This window comes from Lineus longissimus, chromosome 6 (genome assembly GCF_910592395.1).
Source record: "Lineus longissimus chromosome 6, tnLinLong1.2, whole genome shotgun sequence".
In the NCBI taxonomy this organism is placed as follows: Eukaryota; Metazoa; Nemertea; class Pilidiophora; order Heteronemertea; family Lineidae; genus Lineus; species Lineus longissimus.
The window spans coordinates 914823-938499 of NC_088313.1; the positions used below are offsets into that span (position 1 = coordinate 914823).

A 23677-nucleotide genomic window follows, 5' to 3' on the forward strand; every position below is an offset into this window, starting at 1 on the left:
ACCGGCGTTTAGTTGACACGTTGAAAGAGCATTGGTTAGGCTACCCTAAGGATAATTTAGTGTTGTGAAACACCACTACCTTTCGTAATGTGATCTAGTCTCATTTACCAGTTTAACTATGAAAGTACACGGCAATCACCATGAAATCTTTCACTTGGGGCGCAGGTCTAGTACAACTTACCCTCTAGGGTAACATGAATCCGATTTAAAACCCACAGTTACTCAGTGGTTCGCGAAAGTCGGCCATAAAATCGCAACTTTATGAATATTTTACTACCAAAGGCAATAGATCAGCTTACAAATGGTTGCATCATACTATTTCAACTCGTCGAGAATCTGAGGTGAGGGTATAGTGTCAGTCTGTTAATGTCACTTCGAAACTCCCGAGAGACATTCGATATCATGAAGCGCTGATGGGAAATGCGTCACTGGCACACATTGACCCCTGAATACAAGTATATATCAATAAAAGCGAAGTTGTAACGGTCTGGTGATCATAAACGAGTACCCGGGACGACCCTTCCCTGTCCTGGCTTCTGCCAACGATGCGGCCAAAGTCAGTCTCGCGGACAAAGAGCTTAAAATACGGGCTACACCCTGTGATGGAGTCAGTGATCCACTGAGAATCCTTTTACATGATGAAAATGACAGCAATATGGACTCACTGCAGTACGACGAGCTGGTTAGGCTCCTTAGGAATTCATTTAAATGACAAGAGTATCTCTCCTTACACGAAAAGACACGATTTTTCAGATCTGATCTGTCAGCCCTCAGCCCTAATTCGGCATGAGCCTTTAGGCGTGTTCCTGACATAGGTCCTTCGTATAATAGTCCTTCAAAGTCAGAAAAACATATATATATAAGTCTTCTGTGGGTACAAAGGGTAGAAACGCCTTATCTAGCGAATAGTCACTCGATGGCATAAATCAAGTTTGCCATTGTCAACTCCAGAATGAAGAAAGGCCAAATGGGTATTATCTTCCCCTGCCTTCGACAGCAGAGGATTAACGCTTGCTAAAAAATTGATTTCTCCAAGCTAATACCTCAATCGATACATGTTACAAGATACCACGAACATGACTTTTTAGCCCCGACATTTTTAAAATTTCTCTTGGGAAATCAAAGGGCTCATGTCAAACAGGTTTCTTTACCAAACAGCTAGCTGGGTCTTAAAGACTGCCAACTCATCCCCAAGATTCAGTCCCATGAAAGTGATGTGGTCTGCCGATGACAAGTGTTAGACATTTCATCAATTAGCAAAGGTTGCCTGGGCGATTGGTCTGGAATAATAGGTGCGATCATCGCCGATAAATCAACATTTCCCAATGGTTTTCGATATCGTCCATCATTGGTACCATTAGACATGTTAGAGTAGCAGTTGCCACTATGACCTGCTCGGCGTGATATTTCCTCCATTGCGTGATCCCAAGTACGCCTCTTCGATTATCCTGATGACCACACATGGACAAGCATGATGTATGGTAACTTTGTCTTGCAATTACGGTTATCGAAGACAATCTCAAGTGTTTGGCCACCTGGCTTTGTCACGATATTCCTTGTAGGCTCGTACAATTATGGCTTTGTCCTCACATAGGACATGAACTCCGAAGAGACGGGTTCGTTGTACGTTTATGGATATCTATAGTGTTTTTTTCATATCGTTCTGGCCAGAGGTATCGAGTTGAACTCGAATGTGACCAGATCACATTTACCAAAAGACAGTGGTGTTGCACAACACTAGATTATCCTCAGAGTAGGCCTGACCAATGCTCTTCACGGTGTCAACTAAAGCCGGTCAACTATGACACCGTGAAGTTATCACAGATAACATACAACGAAATTGTAATGGTTTGACAGGCTTCAATTGATCAAGTTGGCTTTGAAAGCCTTCAACGCTGATTAAGTTTGGAAAAAGGTTACGCGCGTGAATGGCTTCTGCCAATTTAACTGAAAATGGCTTCGAATTTTATTACTGCTGCGTGATTTGCAATTTGGCGATTGAGCTTTGCATACAGAATGAAATCAGATCAAATGAGAGATCAGGTTTTAATCATGTGATCAACGCGACCTGTGATACCATGATACGATGGCCTTGCCTCGACTCTGCATTATTGAATTAACCATTTTGCTCATCGACGGGGCTACATGGTCCATTTCATTGCTTTGACGCTGTCTAAGCATGTTCAATGATGCTATAGGTACCGTCATTAAATATTTAACAGCACTTTCGATCAGACGACCCTAGTGAAAGCCAATAACTGAGCTAATAACAGCCACGGAACACTCGTAGTAGGCTATATTCGATGCATTCGTGTAGAACAAGGTAGTTAGTTATCATCTGAATTATAAGAATCATACAAAACTCGTGCAAAGGCTTTGCACGTGCATAACAATACTTCATACCCCAGCGATCTGTAAAGCCGGGAAACAATAGCACATCACTTGAGCCCGAATGAACAGCCAGCTTAGCATTCTAAGCCATGGTTCCAAAATGTCTCGTTATTTATTGCAATTAGATTGCGTGATCCCATATTTACATGTACGTAAGCCGGTATTGTTTTCGTTTTTTGCGGGTGACGTTTCTGTCGCCACGGTGTGGAATGTCCCGCGGCTCGTCCTATCCGATATCTAAACACAATGACAGCTACTCGCAGTGGGGAGGCCATTAAGGTCGCTAGCTATCGAAAGTTGACCCTATGACATTTCCGCCTTCTCGGTCACTCGGACACTCGTATCATCAGTACTAATGCTGCGGCTAACACGATAGATCAGACGAACTGTCTGCAAAATAATGACAACAGGAAATTCTGCCGCTGGGCGGTGTTTGGTCATCCGCTGATCGACATTATCCTTCAAGTTAATATACCAGATATAGGCTCACCGGAAATGGAAAATAGACGCGCCGTAATGAGCGGACATCACAGTACTCTATGAGAATGTTAAGTAAAGTCGGAAAAAGCCTCCTATACTAGTCCGAGTTCCTGACTCAATGCAACTGTTTCGACGATGAAGATTGGCAATACACCTAAGGAAGGTTTGCATTGAAGTCCAACGCCGAAGTAAGAGTACATCTTTCGTACTTCTTATGAATAACGTCGTTGGCTGTTTTCGCGACCCTGGCGAAGAGCTACGAACTACCAACTACGATGTATGTAAATGTATTTTTCCGACGACTATTTTTCAGGAGTTTCTGGTATTTGTGCTACTTAATATGAAATATAGATAGGGGTTTCGACAAGTGAGTTACCAATGCGATTTCTCCCACGATATTTGAAAATTGACAAGTCCAGGAAATCGATGGAGATAAAGAAACCATTTGATTATTCTCAAACAAATTTCGCTTCATGGCAATCCCGAGCGAAAAAAAATTAATTAAAGCATCCTCGCTTTATTTTCTCCAATTGATTGACCTGTCAGTGAAATCGACCGATGAAAATCCTCTATTTCATTTGAGATGCCGCTCGTCATTGTTTGGAGAAAGCAAATGCGCTTTGATATCTTGTTTCCTTTCAGCTCATTGAGACGAAAACCGAGATTACAAAAAAAACAGATAAAACAGATAAAAGGCCCAATAATTATGAAGTTTTTATTGATGTTCTGTGGAATGTACAGATTAAACAAAAACTCGAATAGATCAAAAAACGAGGTACCCAAGAAAACAAATTAAAAAAACCCATATTTATCGCTGGTCATTTATGATCTGTGAAGTGTAGGATACACAAAACCTCGAAAAAGGCAACAGTTTGCAAATGGGTTAGAATTTTTCAACGAAGTCGTTTCTTGTACGTGTAGTTATGCTACAGTGCTACCCATGTCCTGACTGCTTTATATCTTAAAATATATTATGCTGTTGTTAAAACTGTGACTTGGCTGGGTTACCTTCTCAACTGACGTGGCAGAGATATTTCTTATACACATTTAGTTGGCATCCTCTACCACCTACGCAGAGAAATAAATGCCGTCGTTAACTTTTCACAATCTTTATTTCTTACCTCATAGAAACCAGCGAGCGAACCACACCACTAAAAGACCAGACTGAGTACAAAGTACCCAGGTCGAAAAAACGTTCCAAATTGGACCTTCCTTTGCAGAAACGAAGAAAGAAAAATATAGCAGATTGATGACAAATCGCAAAGAGCTCCTGGCCAATCTTTTCTACGTTTCTTATCAAGGTTTATTCTCTCCAAAACTGGCGTGTTTTTCACAGCCTCGATTCGCGGTGGATAAGATGACTCCGATTATAGGAGCAAGTTATCTGCGGTTGTTGAAGGGGTCCGATGCCGCTAGGGCCCCGTGTGATCAGCCGTTTTCTGATGTTTAAGCAATAGTTCCAAGCAAGCATCATTAAAAGTCTTACTTCAATTGTCTGATTGACCTGATCAGTTATTTTCTTAGGTAAAAGCAGTATTATCCTAATGGTCTATTGCTTTAGATGTTGACCCCCTTGTTCCCGTCTATGTAAATGTTTTCTTTTGTCAAACCGAAGAACAACCAAAATGAATTTTACAATCAGTTATCCTTAAACAACATGTCTAATTTTGTTTGCGTCTCAAGCTCTCAAGAGTATACTTCGGTCTGTATCATGATTGCAGAATCTTCAAATTAACGTATTTTTACCAGCAAAATTACTCGTACTAAAAATAACTCGCTGTAACTGAATTTTTGTCTGTAGGGAGATATTGAGGTAATGAACTGTAAAAAAGTCCTGATTTTATTACAATCTCGGAAAGTGCTCCTGTCTTCCCATGGGATAGTGTACTAATGTGATGAAGACAAAAAGTGCTATTAAACAAAACCATTAGTTATATTGTTTTCTGTCGTCTTTTATACTTAATCATTAGAATAGTTCAAAACAACGCCAATTAATGTTACTGGTATTTCGACATGGGTTGGCACACTTTGGTACGTTCTAGGCCCTTTTGCATTGCTTGAGCATGACTTACAGAACGTTTTCCCCTTCCCTCCCAGTTGAAAGCATTTGGTCAAGCCCATACAATGTCTGTTGTCTTCAAACAAAGCCCGCTCGTACCTTGGCATGAATTCCCTTTGTCCCACTGTCTTACTTATGAAAGGGATATCTTAATAACATCGACCCCTATGAAACAACTCTGACAACAGAGAAATCCCATGAAACAATCAGTGTCTTTAGTGTCTGGTCTAGAATCAATCATACTTGATGATGATGATGATCACGTCAACCAGAACAAAAAGGTCTTCACCTTCGTCTCGTTCTCGGTCAAAACCTGAATCTCTCTACCCGTCTGAAACACCTTGCGAGTCATTCACGCATCGAGTAGTCTTGATTGAAGAAAAAAAAATGTCCATAAAATCATCATGCCTGTCCGTGCGTGATATAATTCTTCTATCAAGAACTCAGCGTTAAAAACTGAAACATGTAGCTTGAAGAAACCCGTTAAACATCCATATTAAATATCACTCACAGGGGGATGAAGATTTAATAGTGATTTTTCTTTCTCTGAAGCAGAAAATAACGGAATGTAAATCACTGAGTAACAGGAACAGCGGTGATCAATTGTGTGTTTATCATTCGCTACCGCCAGAATCCTAATTAATTTTCATACCCCATAGAATTTCATTGCTGGGAAATTTGACACACTCGAGTGAAAAATGTCACCGCCTTTATCGAAGTTATTCCACAGGCAACGTCTATAAAACAACTGTTTAATGAATATTGATGATTACGCGCCGACAATGGTTTACTAATGTTTGCAAGATATAATATAAATTTAATCATATTGAGAACTTAGAGTGGTTGTGGTGTCGTTTATGATCTCACAGGGCCACGTATTGTGATTGAGGAGGTTATGAAACGTTTATAAAGCAACAGTCGCATCTCAGGAGATCAAGTGGCGAATCTAGCAAAGCCACAAGAATACCTCCCAAGTAGTCATTTACATTTCACATGTGATACAATTTTAACTTACGATGATGGTAATGTTTGTCCAATTAAGATGCATTTGCCTACAAGAGGCGAATTTCTTGTCAAAAATTACTTTGAAAAATCTACTTTTTTGAATCGATCGAATCTTGATAGTATACAAACCGATTGAACATGAAGAAAAGTAACTAAGAAATAGCTTAAAAGTAGTCACTTTTATGTCAGTTAAGATGATTTATGATAGAGGTAAGTTTTTGTCAGAATTCAAAATTGGTATAATTTAGCCTTCAAGAGGTTGATATTTTTTTCTTCGAGATTACTTAAAAATCATCTTTTTCAAATTGAAGAGAATAACAGAAAGAAAAGCAACTAAAAAACCTACTGAGTAGTCATGTGTCAGATCGGATCTCATATTATATGATGATGATTTTTTGTCAAAATTCAAAATCGGGTGTAATTTAAGCTAAACGAGCGGATTACTTGTAAACGTGCTTTCCCACCGAGTTATGGAGATTAAACCGTGTTGTCTTGGCAGGCAATTCCTCCGGCTTGTCTGACAAGACTTCATTGCCAGTCAAATTTACGATGCAAATTATGTCAGATATTGAAGTCAAGTGTCTACATCATATCATGAATAATTTATAAAGCTAATCTATTTAATTAATGGTCCCGATAGTTGTTATGTCAAGAGTGTCAGGATTGATGTGCTTGTAAAAAAGGGATTTCGTGTTAATTAGCTACGAAACGAATTGATATCCAGTTGGCGGGAAGACGAAAAATACAGAAGCCTCAACAAATTCAGGCCGCCGATTAAATCATCTTCCTGAGTGGCCCACCTTCCCTACATCGAGTTAGTATGTACTTAAGTTTGTAAAGTTCCTGGTCAGAGGAATTTTCTCCCAGACAATAATTGACTTTAAAAATATAATGATATTACTGTACATGAGTGAACAAATAAAAATAAATAAAAAAATCCAAAGTCCAAAAAACGAAAAAATGAAGAAAAAATCGGATTCACCGGTGTACAAGGGATAGTAGTCCTAGGGCTGATAGTCCGTGTAACAATAGCCCGCATTGCTAAATGTTTTGGTTAGGGTTAGCGGTACAATAGGTCATGCTGCTTAATTGATCAAATACAATGCTACCGGACTATGACTCCAGGGGGACTATATCCGCTGTCACACCGGTATTCGAACTTGTAACTACCCGTTCCAAATTCCAATGCTCTAACAACTGAATCATTTGGACACGCTGGGTGCTAGTATTCTTTGATTCTGATATGCATGAAAGAATCTAGTATTCTAGACAATAAAATCACGTCAAATTTCGACAATCAAAAAAGCTAATGGTCAGTTCATCGACTATCCCCGACTTGTTACATTCAGATACAATTGCCACTGCTTGAAAGTCGATCATTACTTCGCGAACCCGGAAATCGGCTGAGAAGGTGCCAGTTGTAGATCGCTTACTTTATCAATATCCGGCAGAGGATTATCTCAACCATTATTCATGTCTTCATCGGTGCACTCTAAGGAAGACGAAAATAAACACGCTGTAACGCGAGGATAAACCTTTTTAGGCAGGTGTTCAGGTTTCTCTCATTTTGATTCTTTATGGATTGTTTTTCAATATTGTTCATTTTGTAGTCGACTTCTGATATCATATATCCTGAGTTAGCAGCATTCTTTGCAGCAATTGTCGCCTGTCACACGCGTCTGGAGTGTATAATGTTGCAGGCCAAAGCATTACATTATTCGTCAAGTCATTGTTGGTATAAACTTCCGCGAAGCAAAAGGGGGCTTACCTGAAACATTGCAAGGTTAAATCCCAGGTGCTCGTTCCTGCACAATATTCTTTAGTTCGAACCGAACTATGAATCTAACACGGTTTTTTATGGGGTGTCAATGCGCATGCACGATGTATACGAGATAATACTACTGGATGCTGACGCAACGAAGAACTACATGTTGTATTCATTGAAATGTACATCAGATGCACTATACAGTTCCATATAAGCCAAACATTTCCCTCACGCTGATTACCCACGGCGATTCAGGGAAGGGTCCGAGGAGATACTAAGGATGGATGAGTGTAAGATTGGAACAACTTTTCCCGCTGTACCTGATGGCATTTAACTTCTACTATAGTGCCTGAGTAATGCGTAGTGTAAATATACTTTCGTTCCTTAGTGACTCTCTCATCTCCTTTCCTCTGTGGCGAGAGGCCCTGTGAGGCGGCCTTGCACTTGCGTACGTGAACAGGCTCTAAATTTTCTCAAACCCCGAGACGGAACGGAATGTACATGTACATGTACTTTCTACTTCTCTAATGAGGTTATTTAACCTTAAATGCATCCCACGTAACGCATTAACTAAGCATTTGCTTCGCCAATAAATTTCAAATCACGCACCTACTGCTCTCAAGCGAAGTTTTTATAAAATTAAGTTGATAACGTATTATCTTCGAAGAACGAACAGCGAAGAACACTTTAACACTTTAACACTTTAACACTTTAACACCGTACAAAGTGGGCGCTTTCACGCGAGAATAGATTAGATAGCGGTTTTGGATTTACTTTATTCTTGTGAAGACTAACGATACAAATGTACGTGGTAAATGAATGAATAAATTAATACAAGAAGATAAAAAAATTTAACAGACCAAGGAAGAAAGAACGAAATTCAGGACCCACCGAGACTGGTGATCCCAGGGCCACCCAGGGCCACCCAGGGCCACCCAGGGATCAGCTCAGAACAAGAACTGAAGTATATGATACATGTTTATCCTGATGACATTATTACAATCAGAATTTGCATTTTCCTTTGAGACTCGTTTAATGGTTTTCAGGTTCAAGGCAGCTATTTTTCAGAGAAACAATCCACTTTTTCTCGGAATGGTTCGGGACTCAATTATTTAGTTGGCTCTCTTTGAGACTGGTTGTTTACGGTGATAGCCCTCTCGGACGCCCGCCTCATTATTATAACACAATTTGGAATCAAAACACGTTGTTTAGTTTCTCGGAGATTCGCGTTATTAAAGGGACACGTAATAGGTGTTGGCATTCAAATCCTCTCGGAGCACGGCGAGAGTGTGACGCGAATAATGGCCCAGTGACAAATGACTCAATGCCCACAAGAATTTCTAAACCATCACTTTCAAAGACGTGGTGTTACTGGTAATATCCTAAACATGTAGCGTTTCTGCTGGTCTCAAGATTAGACTGCCGGAATTAACATTGGGGTGCAAAAAACCTGTTAGAGCGGGCGTGTGTTTAGAGGCAGGGTTTCTCTGGAGAGAGAAATTACACCTCGTATTAGTGTAAATTTGAATGAAGAAAAGTCGAACTCTGAAGAAATCACCCCAGTAGTTTTCGCCTAGCGGCCCAAGAAGACTGACATTTACTAATGAAAGTACTAGGTGTACTGCACAAATCAGTCTAAGGCGACTAGAGTTGATGTTAATTTGTCTTCACCAACTGCTTCGAAAAAACTGAAATTGGTAGTTTTAAAACTGGAAAGAGTGTTCGATAAATCTCGTCAACTCATGTAGATAATGGTATACTTGATTGATCTCCAGGCCTCAGAGCAAAACAAACTCGCGGTCATCATCGGCAAATAGCCATTTGACGCTTTTTCTCTCTTCTGCATAGGATTTGCAAGATTCTTCGCTCAACCTTTCAAATGAATCAAATTGTCATTTCTATGGTTCAACTTTCCAGGAATAGTATAATGTTTAAGTGTCCCCTCCCATAGAAGTACTCTCTGCTCTGTTTTTTATCTGTCTCAAATGTGTTATATAAGCTGTTTCAAATGTCAGTGCTAGGGCTATTAAGATTCTTTTTGACGCTTTTAATTTGTACCAAAAAAGTTTCAAACTTGACTTACATGCAGCCTCTCCGAGATACCAAGCTTCCTTTGTGTAAATCTCCATCAGCGCCGGTGGCATACACACAAGTATTACCAACAAATCAGCAATGCTCAAATTCGTCAAGAAATAGTTCGTCGGATTTTTTAATTCCTTGTCCCGCGACACTACAACAATGACGAGCGCGTTTCCTAACACTCCTGCCACGAATGTGAAGACATAAAACCCAGTGGTCATGATAAGGAGGTACATGGGGACTTCAGGATTGGACCTACTGGTCCCCTCGATGGACCCATTCGTGCTGTTGTTCGAAAGAAAACCATCGTGACTATTGTTACATCTTATTTCCATTGTAGACTCTTCGTGCAAAGAACATCAACCAACTCCAGATATCTCTTATCGAGAATTGTCGTCGTGTTGTGTATATCTGAATCCTATCACGTAATCACTATCAGTAATCCTTTAAGTATCCCAATTTTTTAGAAAGTAAGATCGAGCGGTAATCCCTTAAGTGCACCAATCGTCAAAATGGGCAATTTCAATAAACTTTGACGGCGACCTTTTGCCAGCACTTCCAAAATGTCATTTCTCTCTGCAAAACTTTTCAAACACTTTAACACCAACAGCAAACTAATTCGACTTTAGGAAACCAGGCGGATTTTTTATAAACCTCTGAAATCACTCGGCGCCGAAGTTATGATGGTGTGAACATCAATAAACCGGTTTTGGGTAGCAATGAAATAGAGTTGATCCTTACGATAAGATTTTAATTTCACGCTCAAGGTTGCTTTCTTGTCCCCTGCTGACAACGCCAAGTGATCAAATGTCACTAAAGATCTGAAATGATCGAAAACGACGATAGTGATAAACTTCCTGCGCTTTTCAGGTTTTGAGAATTTCCCCCGAAGTGTCAGCCAATAACCCTGACATCCGTAGAACTCACTCCGTGCGCGTGGTGTCAACGTGGAGTAAGCGACAGGTTTCTTGGTCGTGCCGGCTACGACTCGGGAGCCAGGCGGTGTGGTAGTGTCAATGGCATCCTATCGTTCAGAGAACATGTATGGCTGTACTGGTTCCCTTATAGCTCGCCAGGGTAACTATTGGTAACCTGGTGAATTGTGGGTGGAGTCCGGGCATCCTGCCACAAGTCCCCCCCCCCTTATAGGGCCTATGTGTATATAAACATATCGCTTTTCATATAAATGTTATCTTTGACATTATATATAAATAGTTTTATAGAGATCAGTGACTTTGAAGCATGCGTTTGTTTTGGGGTGTTTGTCCCAACGCGTGTCTTTCGGAATGGTCCGTGGCTTTGATGTTGAAACCATATGTTCCCTAGTTGCCTGACTCTTTATTTTAAAGACTCTGATATAAACCAGACCGTGGGGCATCCATCGGAGAGAGAGAGAGAGGCAGCGAGCCAGCAACGGGCAACCCTACTATCATTTAGAAGACCTGTTATTATTTTAGAAGATCTACAATCACTTAGATGACCTTCTGAACTATTGTAATTTACCGAATAAAAGCATAGGGATAAGTCCATATCTTGCGTTATCATCTTTGTGTTGCCGACGATCTTATATATACTAACTTATATTGGGGGAAAGATCTCTGCAGACAGTCAGTCGAACATCTGATCATGACCTCTGGGAGGCCGTGGTTTGTAATTCCCCCTCCAATAGTGACGACTGGTGGCGTTAGGCACAGTATGTTACAATGGTAAACTGAATCATTAGTGATTGGCAAAAACTTGTCTAAATTTTCGGTGGTTGGTAGTTTCACTGACATCACATCGATCGTGGAGCTGTCTTCGTTCGTCATTTGTGAAAGTAACGTTCAGATAACAATTACTAGTATTGCAGAACCGATTCGTCAATTGGCAAACACTTGTCTGAAGTGTTAGAGTGGTTCTTTTGGATAGTCATTTGTTATGAATAATCGAGTCAGCACTTTTTGGACCAACTAGAGCTGCTCGAGTTTCCAGTAGCGTATTACCAATTACTGTATTGTTCGATTCTCCCGCTAACACTGGCTTACCCAGGCAATACATTCCACTAATGAGTTAGCCCATTCATTGATGGGCCACTGGATGGGTGTATGATGAGTATCGCAAACCACGTTTTCACTCGAGCAGTATCTGTGATGGCTCATGGTATTGCATTCAAGCAAACGATCATCACACGGGTGTAGTCTGTTCCGCCCAGTGCTCTTATCGGCGTGAGACTTCCCGCTACCAGGAATAGGAACAGATACATCCTGAGTAGCATGGGCGTGTCATCATCTCACTATGGGTAATACGGTTAATAATGACCAGCAGATGTTATTCGACGAAACCAAAATATCAGCATTTGTGCTCTTGTATTGATGTCGAAGAAGGAGAGCGGTGGTAGGACACGGTCCTGAGGCGGAGTTCCATTTGCATTTTTAGATACACAGTTAATCACTACACCGTAGGCCCTACTGGAAAATGACTCAATTAGCATCGTGGCACTTTGAATACTTGCACAGTACAGCATTAGATATTCATGGTTTGTACTTACAAAATACTGCTGATGCAACCAAATTGTATAAAACAAATTGTTGGATGTAGCTGTTACTCTACATTTCGTTATTTCACCCCATGTTACCTTGCAGTTAAAATAATCTAGGCCTTGCCAAATACACGGTCTATTGTCTTCAAACAAAACATCGCCCAAAGGCCTAAATCCTAATTGTTCTATACTGCGTTATCAAAGATCCTGATAACATCGACTGCCCCCCCCCCCCTACAGCTTTAGTGAAGATCGATAAGCATGAACTGACAACGGGCAAATCAAAGTAATTAATATAGCTTTATAGCTATTTGAAACCCCAGATTGAATTCTGTTGAGAGTGGACTAATGATATTGTGTCCCAAAAGCGCTTTAGATTCATTATGAAATCGGGGTCAGTTAGCTCGTGTTGGTGGTTTCCTCGTGTTATTGAGCCTGGACCTGGGGGAAAGAATCTCTCAGGCAGGCGGTCGAGAACCAGGCCTGTGTGGGACTGTGGAATCCCTCCTCCTTCTCCCTGATCCTCAGACATGTCAGAAGTGACAAGCTGCCGGGCTGACCAACGTCTCCAGCTGCATTCCATGGTAGCACAGCGCTACAAAGTTCATTACCCGACCCGTTGGAAACACTTATAGGGTACAATCCTTCAATTACTGGGGTGAGAACTGTCAGAGAAATAGAAACCGAGGAACGTGAACAATTACTATCACTATCACGGAACTACAGCAATCGCTTTGAGACACCTACATGTCTTCTCGGGGCGAATACGATGACAACATGATGGCGCCGATTAGTTGTTACTGTTGTTATATTGATTCAGCAGTCAGGGACACCCCGTATCGCCCTGTTCAGGGACCTAGGTTTCATTGACGCGCCGAATTGACGGCGATCTCTGATGGGGAGTTCCATTTTTCTGTTCCCCACACTTGATTGTTTACCGGGAAATAGAGAATAGTCCTGGCATGCTGTGTGCGACATAATACCTTGTCAATAAGGTCCTTCCCAAGAGAACCAGGACGAATAAACACAAAACCACACGAGGTTGGGGTATCAGACTTCACTTAATTGTCATTGGCTTGGAACCCCCCCCGAGACCACAAGATGTATCCCCCACTCCTGCCACGATCAATATATAATGTTGGAACACGGGTACAAACACCTTCTGGTTAATTTCGCCAGTCCCTCCTAACCTCGATGTAATCCGACAATATAACCGGCGACACTATTCACGGAAAGGTTTCAATATTGTAATTAGCCATTTTATGCCTCAGGCCAAATCCATACAGCTGCCATTCGTGACAACATTCAGGGGCAAAGGAGAAATAGCACTAAATCATGATGAATTGGCGGTTACATCACAAAATAAAAAGTTTCCACAAAATGTAGTTGACGGATATACTGACTTTAATCATGAGAATATCAATTGCGAGGTGTAATCTATTAGTCCATCTTTTGATTCCTAGGTGGCCAGACCTGGTTCCCTTAGTCTGCCATCCAGGAGACTACTGATAAACAAATTGATCCTTTCAGCAACAAGCAGTTGAAAGGGTTTTCGGGTTAAAAAGTTCATGTGAATGATTGAATGACTGAACATGATTAACCATGGAAATGGATCTTTAGTCGAGCCCCAACGATTGGAAAGAATTGGAAAGTAACTAGATGTCTGAGACCCAAATAAAACGCGTTTCATGGGGGTCAGTCGGCTTAAGCTACCAAGGGCAAATAAAAGCAAAGCTCATGCAAAAGCAGGGTGTACCGAGCTAAGATTTTCCTGGCGCCTCACCGAAGCAAAATATCGCCAGTAACAGTACTAGTAAGGCAATAACGGAGCCATTACCGCATCCAAGAAGTGAAGATAAGCAAATGATATAATTCAATGGTAATTCAGTCGCTCTGAATAGATCGCTGAACATTCTCCACAAGATACAACACGATATCAGTAGCTGTACTCCCAGCTACGCGAACTGTAGCCAAACAGCCAATGCCATTATTCAGATGTAATCAAGTAACGGCCGTGGTATCCACATTGGTAAATCAGGTCAACTTAACCGAAAGACAGTGGGGTTGCACAATTATACTAGATTATCCTCACTGACCAAGAAACAGAGTACAGTTCTTTCACGGTGTCGACTAAAGGCGGTCAACTATGACATTGGCCAAGGTTGCTCAAGGTTTAGTGACACTGCTACTCTAGTGACGAGAGGTCTGCCAAGTAACTTTGGCCATATCTATCTGAAAAACACTTTTAGGGGCACTGCGCTTATATCTACCATATCTGCCTAAGATGTGATTATCATTGCACGTGCTGTGTTGTGTAGCATGTACACTACATTAGGAAGATGTGATAACAAGCACTTGGCTCAAAGTGTTTCGTAAGGTGACTTAATATGAAATTTTAGGGGGCAGACTGTCCGCTATGGTTACATGTGGACACAGTCATGACTGTCCGCTATGTTTATGGTGTAACCATAGCGGACAGTCACACCAGGTGCACAGAGGTAACCATAGCGGACAGTCTGCCGTATATTTTTTCATTTTAAGTCACTTTATAGAATAAGCGCTTGTTATCACATCTTCCTATTCTGGTGTACATGCCACACAACACAGCCCGTGCAATAATCTCCACAACTCAGGCAATTATGTATGGTAGAAATCAGGGCAAATAGTGTCATTAATTTGGCATAGAGCTACAAATCTACTTATTCAGGACAGCTTCATCTATATAAACCAATTGACAGGTGTATAGCTATCATCCAGAAGTATTAAGGTAGCAGGAAGGGTTGGGCGTTTGTGTTTTCTGAGTCTGAGGGGGTTGGTGTCTGTTGACTGTGCTTTAAGAGAGACTAGGCATGGCGCCAGTCTCTCTTAAAGCACAGTCAACAGGCATTTGGTCTCAGTATTTGGGTTTTGATTGCCATGACTGTACCCCTGTAAAAGTCAGAGGAGGAGAAGTTTGGAATGATGAAAGCATTGAAGAAGAAGAAATGTTATTATTGAGGAAAGCAAAATTTATTATGAGACTAGAAGGCAGTGTCCTGACTTGATTATTTTGAAAATGGCGGTCTGAACACATTAAAAGGTGGAACATGGCATTTTATCGACTTTGAAGTGTTCCGCAGTTAAAGGGAGACTATAGGCAGCAGCTAGGTAGGCAAGATAAAGTCATACAAATTTGCCAATAGGGGTCAGTCATATCTCTAGGCATGGCGCCAGTCTCTCTTAAAGCACAGTCAACAGGCATTTGGTCTTAGTATTTGGGTAAGTACAGAATCAAGGCAGCTCAGAGAGCAATGATTGAACGATGCTGTGGACAAGTCCAAGGATACTGCATCAGTCACGACCAACTTCTCATCAGAAAGCGTCACCACCAGCATATTCAATGTTCAGTTCCAACCTGTACCAGTCCAATGCACGCCTGTCATGGTCAGCAGTGGTCAGCTTAGCGCGATATGGAACATTCTTCCGAAACTCAAGCGAGGGAAGTCTGCTCATTAGCCTATCTCGCGCACTGCTCCTTCTTGTCAAACATCGTAGTGAAATCGTGGTACAGTGGGGCGTCCTCGAGGATTGCAGCTGGTCGGACAGACGTGAGGTGGAATGTGGGCGGCTGCACTTCTTCGTTGATGTGCGATGGCAGATAGCACAGTTGTTGCGTTGCATGACAGCTGAAAGTGAATGTGATATCATAGAACTGAGGCGTTTGCAATGAGACTATAGGTGAAGTAGAAGCAAGGAGTGAAATGGGCCATCTTCCAGTGACTAATATACAGAGTAAGGGCACTGGGTGTTGTTAGATTCAGCATTGAATGTATTCCTCGTACAATTGTGAATAGTGTGGACATACAGTGAGAGGTGAGAGACCCCTATTGACTACTTCTTGTAACTTTATCTTGGATATTATATTAGTATTGAACTTCTAGCCATGGAATATGAAGAAATTGAAGTTGTAGGCATGGAATATGAAAAATTATTCAACGGTGAAAGACATTATTCCATGAGGCTTTGCCGTGATCGCAAAGGACGCGACACGATTGGTTCACATGCTAATGACGTATGATAATGATAATTACCTCTATAATGCTACTTGGATAGCGACTGTGTCGTTGATTGCAACAATGGTCTATGTCAATGTGTGCCTGTAATGTCAATGAAGTATGACGAGGTGATGACGATAGTGCAATTATTAAATATTGGCAAGAGATCATACTACAACATAGGTCTTGCTTTTGACAGATGACTGTGCGACATTCCCATTGGGTCTTGTTAGAGTCAGCGCTGCATGTATTCCTTGTACAAACTTGAATAGTTGTGACGGACTTTGAGGGGTGAGAGACCCCTATCGGCTACTTCGGCTAACTTTATCTTGCCTACCTAGCTGCTAGCAATAGTGCCCCTTTATCAAGACTGAAACCCACTGTGCGGGGCTAAGAAATTACCTTTATAATCCTAGTTGGATAACCACTGTGTAGATGATTTGAAGAGTGCTCTGTGGATGTGTGCCTGTAATGTCAATGAAAGTATGATGAGGTGATGACGATAGTGGAATGACGAAATATTGGAAAGAGATCTAGTATTCCTAGAAGAACATATGTCCTGTTTTGACTAGGTGGCGCATTTTAGAATCAGCAGTGAGCACTGTGTGTAACATGGTGGAGGCAGCGGAGATAATAACTGTGTCGAAAGTATTGTTATAGGGCCTTCCCTAGGCCCATGGGGTTAAATTTACAATCCACGATTGAAAAGACGTAGTTTGATCGCATTCAACTATAAATCCATTGAACAGTTGTGTTCCTTTAGTCAACCGATGACCTTTTGTTGGGCCATGATCGGGGATTGTAAACTGTAAATGTATTTATGGACTGGGAGACGGGGGAAACACAAGTGAAATAGACCAAAACAAGTGATTTTGGGGCTTTGGTTTAGACGCATGCCCCACATGCGCCATGCGGGATTATACGGTTCATGTGAACTTGTTGACATCTACATGATCTGGTGCTGTTATTGGTCATGGTACATGGTAGGCCTAATCATCATGGCTATATGTTTCAGGAAAAGCTCGGAGTAAAATGAACTGCCGATGAATAATGATGTTGTTCATGTTTACCATGTTTACTAGTACATAGCCATAGGGTATGCACTGGCCAGTGCACTTTCTGCACGTCGTCATGGTCATGTACGTGATACCTTGCATATTTTGTTTTTTGAATGCGCATGCTTTTTGGGCAAAATCACTTGTATCAACACTAATGAATAATGTCTTCTTATCCCTATGACTCCATAAACAGTGAGGGCATTGTCCCATTCCCATCATGGTAACTTATTGTACCGTATTAGGGTGGAAGTTGGGGAGCAGATACCTACCGTTGCACGCCTGTCATAATCAGCAGTGATGAGCTTAGCGCGATATGGAACATTCTTCAGAAACTCAAGCGAGGGAAGTCTGCTCATTAGCATATCTCGCGCACTGCTCCTTCTTGTCAAACATCGTAGTGAAATCGTAATGGAAAACGTCTGGCTTTGCGCCAGACGTTGAGACTAATAAGTGAAGAACTAATAGGTAAAGAACTTCTACTTGCGCGAGACTGCTCTGATAAAATTATCATTGCAGAGACTACGGTGACGTACACATATATTTTTTACAATCAAAAATGCCCTCAAAAGACGACATGGAATGATTTTTTTATTGATATTTCCTACTATATACCTTCCAATTATCACTTTATACAAATAGATCGGCGTTAGGTCGCATGCTTTTCTTTCCTGGTGACACTATAAAGCAAAATAGTTGCAACCCCGTAAATGCGCTATAAGTCCAATAATAAGTGACGGTGACCCGTTATAAATGTTTCGCCAGCTTCGCTTTTTTGCCGCTACGCGGCGCGTTGGGCCCTTGCGTCTAGAAATACCAACCAGCAAATCCACGTCGAGTACCGCAGAACAGGAAATATTCGCGGTTGAATCTGCCAATGCTTTCAATTTATTTGCTGTCGCCTGCTAGCCGCTTTGGTAACCATAGCGGACAGTGATTTGCTGACACTGTCCGAATCCCCACACTGTGTACGGCCGCGTCGACGGTTACCCTCTACTGTGCCCTGCAAGATGGTATTTGCTGGCCTTCCCTTGGCTCGCGTGACATGTTTTCATATGACTTGAATGAAAAATTTGTGTCCATTTTGAAATTAGAGAAGATGTTTGTTTTTTTACATATATGTTCTACCCCCGACAGTTTTTGTAGAGTTCCCTAATTCCTCTGGCCATTACGAATGAAAGCCTAGTGTCACTTTTTTAAAATGAATTCGCGCAGGAGTTGACCGGCACCACGATCTTCAAGTACTTCAAGTTCAAAGCCAATGCATCACCACCAGCTTATCTTACTAAGTAACTCTATTGATAGCGAAATCCAGCCCTCTTAGTACGGGAAGTACATCAGATCATTTAACAGCTCTCCGCGGAAGGAAGCCGCCAAAGATCGATTGGATAGCGACCAGCCTCTAATTCATCACGCCGGTTGAGAATCACTGCGTTGAATTACTGCGATAAAAAAACACATTCTTAAAATATTGAGTTGAGACTTGCGTGTCAAATAGGACATAATGAACTCTGTAAACGATATTGGGCGATTGTAATCTAACTGGCTGTCGGAGTTGAAACAACAGCACCTGTTCCCTCTGATATCTGGGTTCGATTCAGGTCGATGCCGATACATTACCGTGATAGAGCAGGCGACTCTCTTGGACAGCGAAGGTTTCCTCCGGGGTCTCCAGTTTCCTCCTACTTACATTAAACTCGACAATTATATTGTTTATAGAGCTAATAATGCCCTTGTTGATGGGCAGCTCCCAATCAAATATTTAATAACCTATAATAACTTGAAAAAGATGAAGGCAAGCCTAAAATGTTATCACAAAATACGGTGGCTTTCATAGACTGGAAATACTCATTCACATTAATAAAGCATATTACCGATTACATTTGTTAGCCTTACAGTACTTTAATATGTGCATTGATGAGAGGCTCCGTCTCTTCCTATTGTAAGTGGTAATTTTCCTTTGGATCTCAAAGCAACCAGTTATACTGTAGAAAGAACAGCAATATACCTCAGTCAAATTATTTACCATTTTGGAATTTAATCAAAGGAGTCTGGGGCCCCTTATCATACTATAAACTGCATTATTATTTCAATGTTCTTTTGTCTTTTTATACTTGTGTTCTTTTCAAAGTGTCTTGAAGAGAATCAACTCGAACTTCAGTGCAATTCCGCCATTGGCGCCAAAAACTATTTCTTTTTGAGCTCGATTCGAAAAAATTCTTCAAAAAGACTATTCAAACATTAAAATCTGCTATAAACATCCTTTATTAACTGACTGACCTATATGAATAAGATTTAAAGAGAGAAAAACACCGCACAAATATCGAAGTGTACGATTATTTTGAGGAGAACTATTCAGGCCTATTTACGCCTCTGCCTTCCTCGTTCCCGGTAGCCCATCTAATATTAGAACGAGAGGATAGGGTATCAAGTGAATCTATTCCTAATGTCCGGTCGTTGGTAGATTGTACACTTATGGCACTATCATTTCAAAAGGGTATAATTAGGTTCGAATGCATTGTCAAATTCTGTAAAGTCCCTCCCTCCAAAGAGAATAGTTTTAAGCGCGGGCTTGTTCAGCCAGTTGGTCAGTTTATTCTGCGTGAAATTGTGTTCGATTTTGAAGTACTTTTTAATGGCCGCATAGTCCACTACGTAGCTTCTATCCTTTTTTAGTTTAGGCTGACCGGGTAAGAATGGTGGCTGGTTCGCCGAGATACTTTTAAAGAATGGATTTGGTTTTCCGTCGACATCTGGCTGAAAGGCCGAAAGCAGGTACTGCAATTTTTCAACTCGGTTGTTATCGATTTTATATTTTGGATGATGATAGGACCTCGTATTGGTAGTTAGAAGGAAATTGCACTGATACCTGCTTCTACTATACAACACATTGGTCAGGGCATTATTAAGAGTAATAGAAGCCCACCAAGACTTATACTCGAAGACAGTAATGTATGGCAGAAGGAAAGACAATGTGTCGCGGTGGTAAGCTATTGCGCACGAATCGAAGTAGTAGTTCAAATTAACGAGTAACATCTCGTTGATGTGATGATACCTGTAAGACGGATAGCTCACTGCTGGCTCGTGAGCGAGCAGGAACTCTTCGAAGCAGATCCAAACGTCGTCACCGTCACATCCACCTTTTCCCTTCCAACGTCGATTCTTATACCTGAACGATACCGTGACGTCGTCGTCGAGAAAGATAAAATACTGATAACCCTTCTTCGACATCCGACTCCCACGTTCAACGGCATGCTCCAGCTGAAGATTCCTCCCAGTGGTCCATGTGCTATCCGGTCGGTAAAGGTCGCCGGAGTCCGTCTTGTATGTCAGCCAAAGAACATCTCGGTTTGAGTTAGATACCAGGCCAGGGTGTATTGAGATGATTGGACCTTGTATCAAGTACACGAAGTCTTTAGCAACTCTCACTGGCGGAAAAGTATAGCCGAAACATTCCAGATCACGTATCCAAGCCATGGCTAAATCGATATCTGCCCGCCCGATGATGTCGATCTGGTAGAGTTCTATGTAAAGGTCGATCATGTTCTGCGCCAACGAAACTGTTTTCGGGATCCAGTTGACCAGGAATTTGATCAGTCGACTTGTTTTGTGGTAGATATCCAATTCGTTGTGAAAATCGACCGTATACGAATGCACGTTACGGATTTTATTGACGTATGGCGGACCAAAAGCGATGTGACCGTCAGTGTCCCAGACCAACCGTTGAGTGAAATACGCCCGCCATATATCCGTGACGCGCATGTCTACGCTTGCCGGGAGCAGCAGACCCCAGAAGGCGAACTGAGCATGCATCGTTGCCTGGGCGTTGTAGGGCGACATGACGTAATGCGGTAGTGCGTGATATTTCTCTACCCTCTCAAACTGAAATGGAGTCTTGTGTGTTAGCCTATAGATGGCGTCCACATCTGGGTTGGTTTGGGCTAGGAAGTTGATCACTGCCACCTTCTCCGGCTTGACGGCACCGATCACTTTCACGTTTTTCGTGTTGGAATCTATGATTTTGTCCAGCGGCAACCCTCTCGGCCAGAAAGTGGTGTTCGGTTTGATATATGGAACGTAGGGATTACACACGTGTCCAGCGACCTGTATTAGATTGAATTTAATGGAAGCATCCAAGAGCGGTTCAGATTTAGGAAATTTGGGGAAGTTACCGTCGTCGGTGTCGTAGATCCACTTGGCCCCGTTAGCCACGGCGTACATGAAGCCGATGTTCTTCCGGGAGAAGTGATTCCAGGGCAGATGTCGGCAGATGTGGTACGGACACCGCTCCTGCCAGGCCGCGTCGAGAAAGACAAGATTGGGCATTGGCGGAACCTCTTTTGGGCCCTTCTTGTCACCGACCAGCACCAGGCACCACTTTGGCATCTTCAGCATGTCCTTGACAGCGTCGGTTAACTTAAAAATCGTCGTGACTACCACCCATTTGTCGCAGGTCAGTCGCCCCTGTTGCTGAGTCTGAAAAAGTAAACAGTTAGTTATCAACAGAGTCGTTCTTCTGAGAAGGGAAAGTCGGGTAAACAAACAATGAACATTATATACCACATATTCAAGATTAAAGAAACCCTTCGGCATAAGGAATTCGCCGCACTCGGGGCACTTGTGAATTGATCCGGGTGTGTGGAAAGAGGATACCTGACAGAGATTTGCATCATTTTTCTAAACTATATAAAGCCACTACTTATTTGCTGCCCTGCAATCCAGTATGCAGTATATACAATCATGTAGTTCTCATCATTGAATTGCCAAAAAAAGTAAAATTCAAAATCTGACTAAATTATCACGCTTCTCCGATTTCTATTCCTCTGGACCCCGTGCAGCAACCATCTTTGAGAGGGTCGATGCGTGATTGAGGCTATGATATATATTATACCAAGGGTGCAATCGGGCAATCGGAAGACGTTTCCCGCAATAGGCCGCGTACGCGCTACAAATAAGGATCAAAGAGTGGGCAAAAACGTCGAACACAGTCGAACTTAGTCTAGCAATAAAACAGGCGAAGAACAAACACACCGAATTAAAAAACTACTACCGGTATACAGGTATACTATTCTGAAAGTTTTGGACGATTTTTAAGTTTTTTTCTTACTCTCAGGTATAGTAAAAAGTATGGGGGGGGGGGGGGGCTGAAGCCTTGCAAATTACTTTTCTTTTCACATTTTCCTATTTTTCGAAGCCACGTTAGAAAAGGGTGACGAATTTGCACTTTTACAATATAAAGTAGTCACCCGCCACCAAGGTTGATACGGGCTATCCCCGATTCGCAAAGTAACAAGGAAAACGCGATATATACGAATGACGTCAATGTTTAGAGACAGAGCTCCAGGTAGCGCCTTACTTGTGGATGAGTCCACGTGGAAAGGATCGATGCAAGGAGTGCTAACTTAGGTCAAATCGGCGTCAACATCAGAATAGCGTGAGAATTCAGTATGACCTTGATTTTGTTGTTAGTTTTTTTAGCAATTTGTTGATTAAAACCACTTTTAATATGTAAAATACGATTCGGAGGTGACTAGGCACAACCGACAGCTGGGTAATATTGCCATTAATAATACCAATAATCCTTTAACCGCTGTATTAGTTGGACAGCGTACGTGCTGAGGCCAGCATGGCTGGACTTAGTAAACGAAAAATGCGACAAGTCCACAACGTAAACGTGCTCAATACATGACGAGGAGGCATTTAACGAAAGTTCATGACTTACTGCAGACGTGGGTTTCTCCCACTGCCACACTACTGTAATCCTGTTTAGGGCCTACCTTATCACAGCTAGCTGTTGACTTCATCTTGCCGGTATAACTGCGCACAGCCGATTTCAATGGTGACTGGTTGCCATTGGTAAGATGATGGTTAGCTCTGTCGTTGCCAAAGCGCCTTGTCACGACGTTCGGCAAAAATCGGCTGACGTAAGCGCGTAGCAGCAGACTGATCAGAATAACGCCACTGACCCACAAGACAGCTTTCCTGCATTTTAGGAAACCCCCAGAGAAGTCATGCAACATACTTCAGACGGTCGCAGAACGAAGTACACCACGAACAAGCCTATAGAATGGTTCTGGCACATTAATAATGCTGTATTTTATTTTTATGCTGCTTTGTTGTTGTTGGTAACAGCTGGAACAAAATCTTACATCTGGTGCTTTTCGTGACGGCTAGAACACAATCCGCAATTCAAATAACGCTACCCAGGCTGGATTTCGTACAATGGCCCCCGCCCTGAATGGACAATATAAAAAATGTCAGAGATTGTATTGATTTATCATCATGTATACG

The 23677-nt window shown here is 41.9% G+C and overlaps 2 protein-coding genes and 1 long non-coding RNA gene across 3 annotated transcripts in view; all 3 read right to left on the reverse strand.

Annotated features, from left to right (window-relative positions):
- LOC135489343 (growth hormone secretagogue receptor type 1-like) overlaps positions 1 to 10720 on the reverse strand; it is a 33208-nt gene extending 22488 nt beyond the window's left edge. The window contains exon 1 of the mRNA XM_064774657.1: positions 9784 to 10720. Coding sequence (XP_064630727.1) covers positions 9784 to 10114 — 331 coding nt within the window. The 5' untranslated portion in view covers positions 10115 to 10720. The remainder of the gene's footprint in view (positions 1 to 9783) is intronic.
- Positions 10721 to 15816: 5096 nt separating this feature from the next.
- LOC135489773 (uncharacterized) lies at positions 15817 to 17034 on the reverse strand. The gene is made up of 3 exons (XR_010447221.1): positions 16734 to 17034; positions 16368 to 16433; positions 15817 to 15962 (listed from the first exon to the last, which is right to left on the reverse strand). It is a non-coding gene; the product is annotated as an uncharacterized LOC135489773 (long non-coding RNA).
- Positions 17035 to 19123: 2089 nt separating this feature from the next.
- On the reverse strand, positions 19124 to 23446 carry LOC135489132 (uncharacterized). Its single transcript, XM_064774330.1, has 2 exons — positions 23164 to 23446; positions 19124 to 21862 (listed from the first exon to the last, which is right to left on the reverse strand). The coding sequence occupies exons 1-2, from the start codon at positions 23404 to 23406 to the stop codon at positions 19871 to 19873; spliced, it is 2235 nt and encodes a 744-aa protein (XP_064630400.1). The 5' UTR covers positions 23407 to 23446; the 3' UTR covers positions 19124 to 19870.
- Positions 23447 to 23677: the final 231 nt, after the last annotated feature.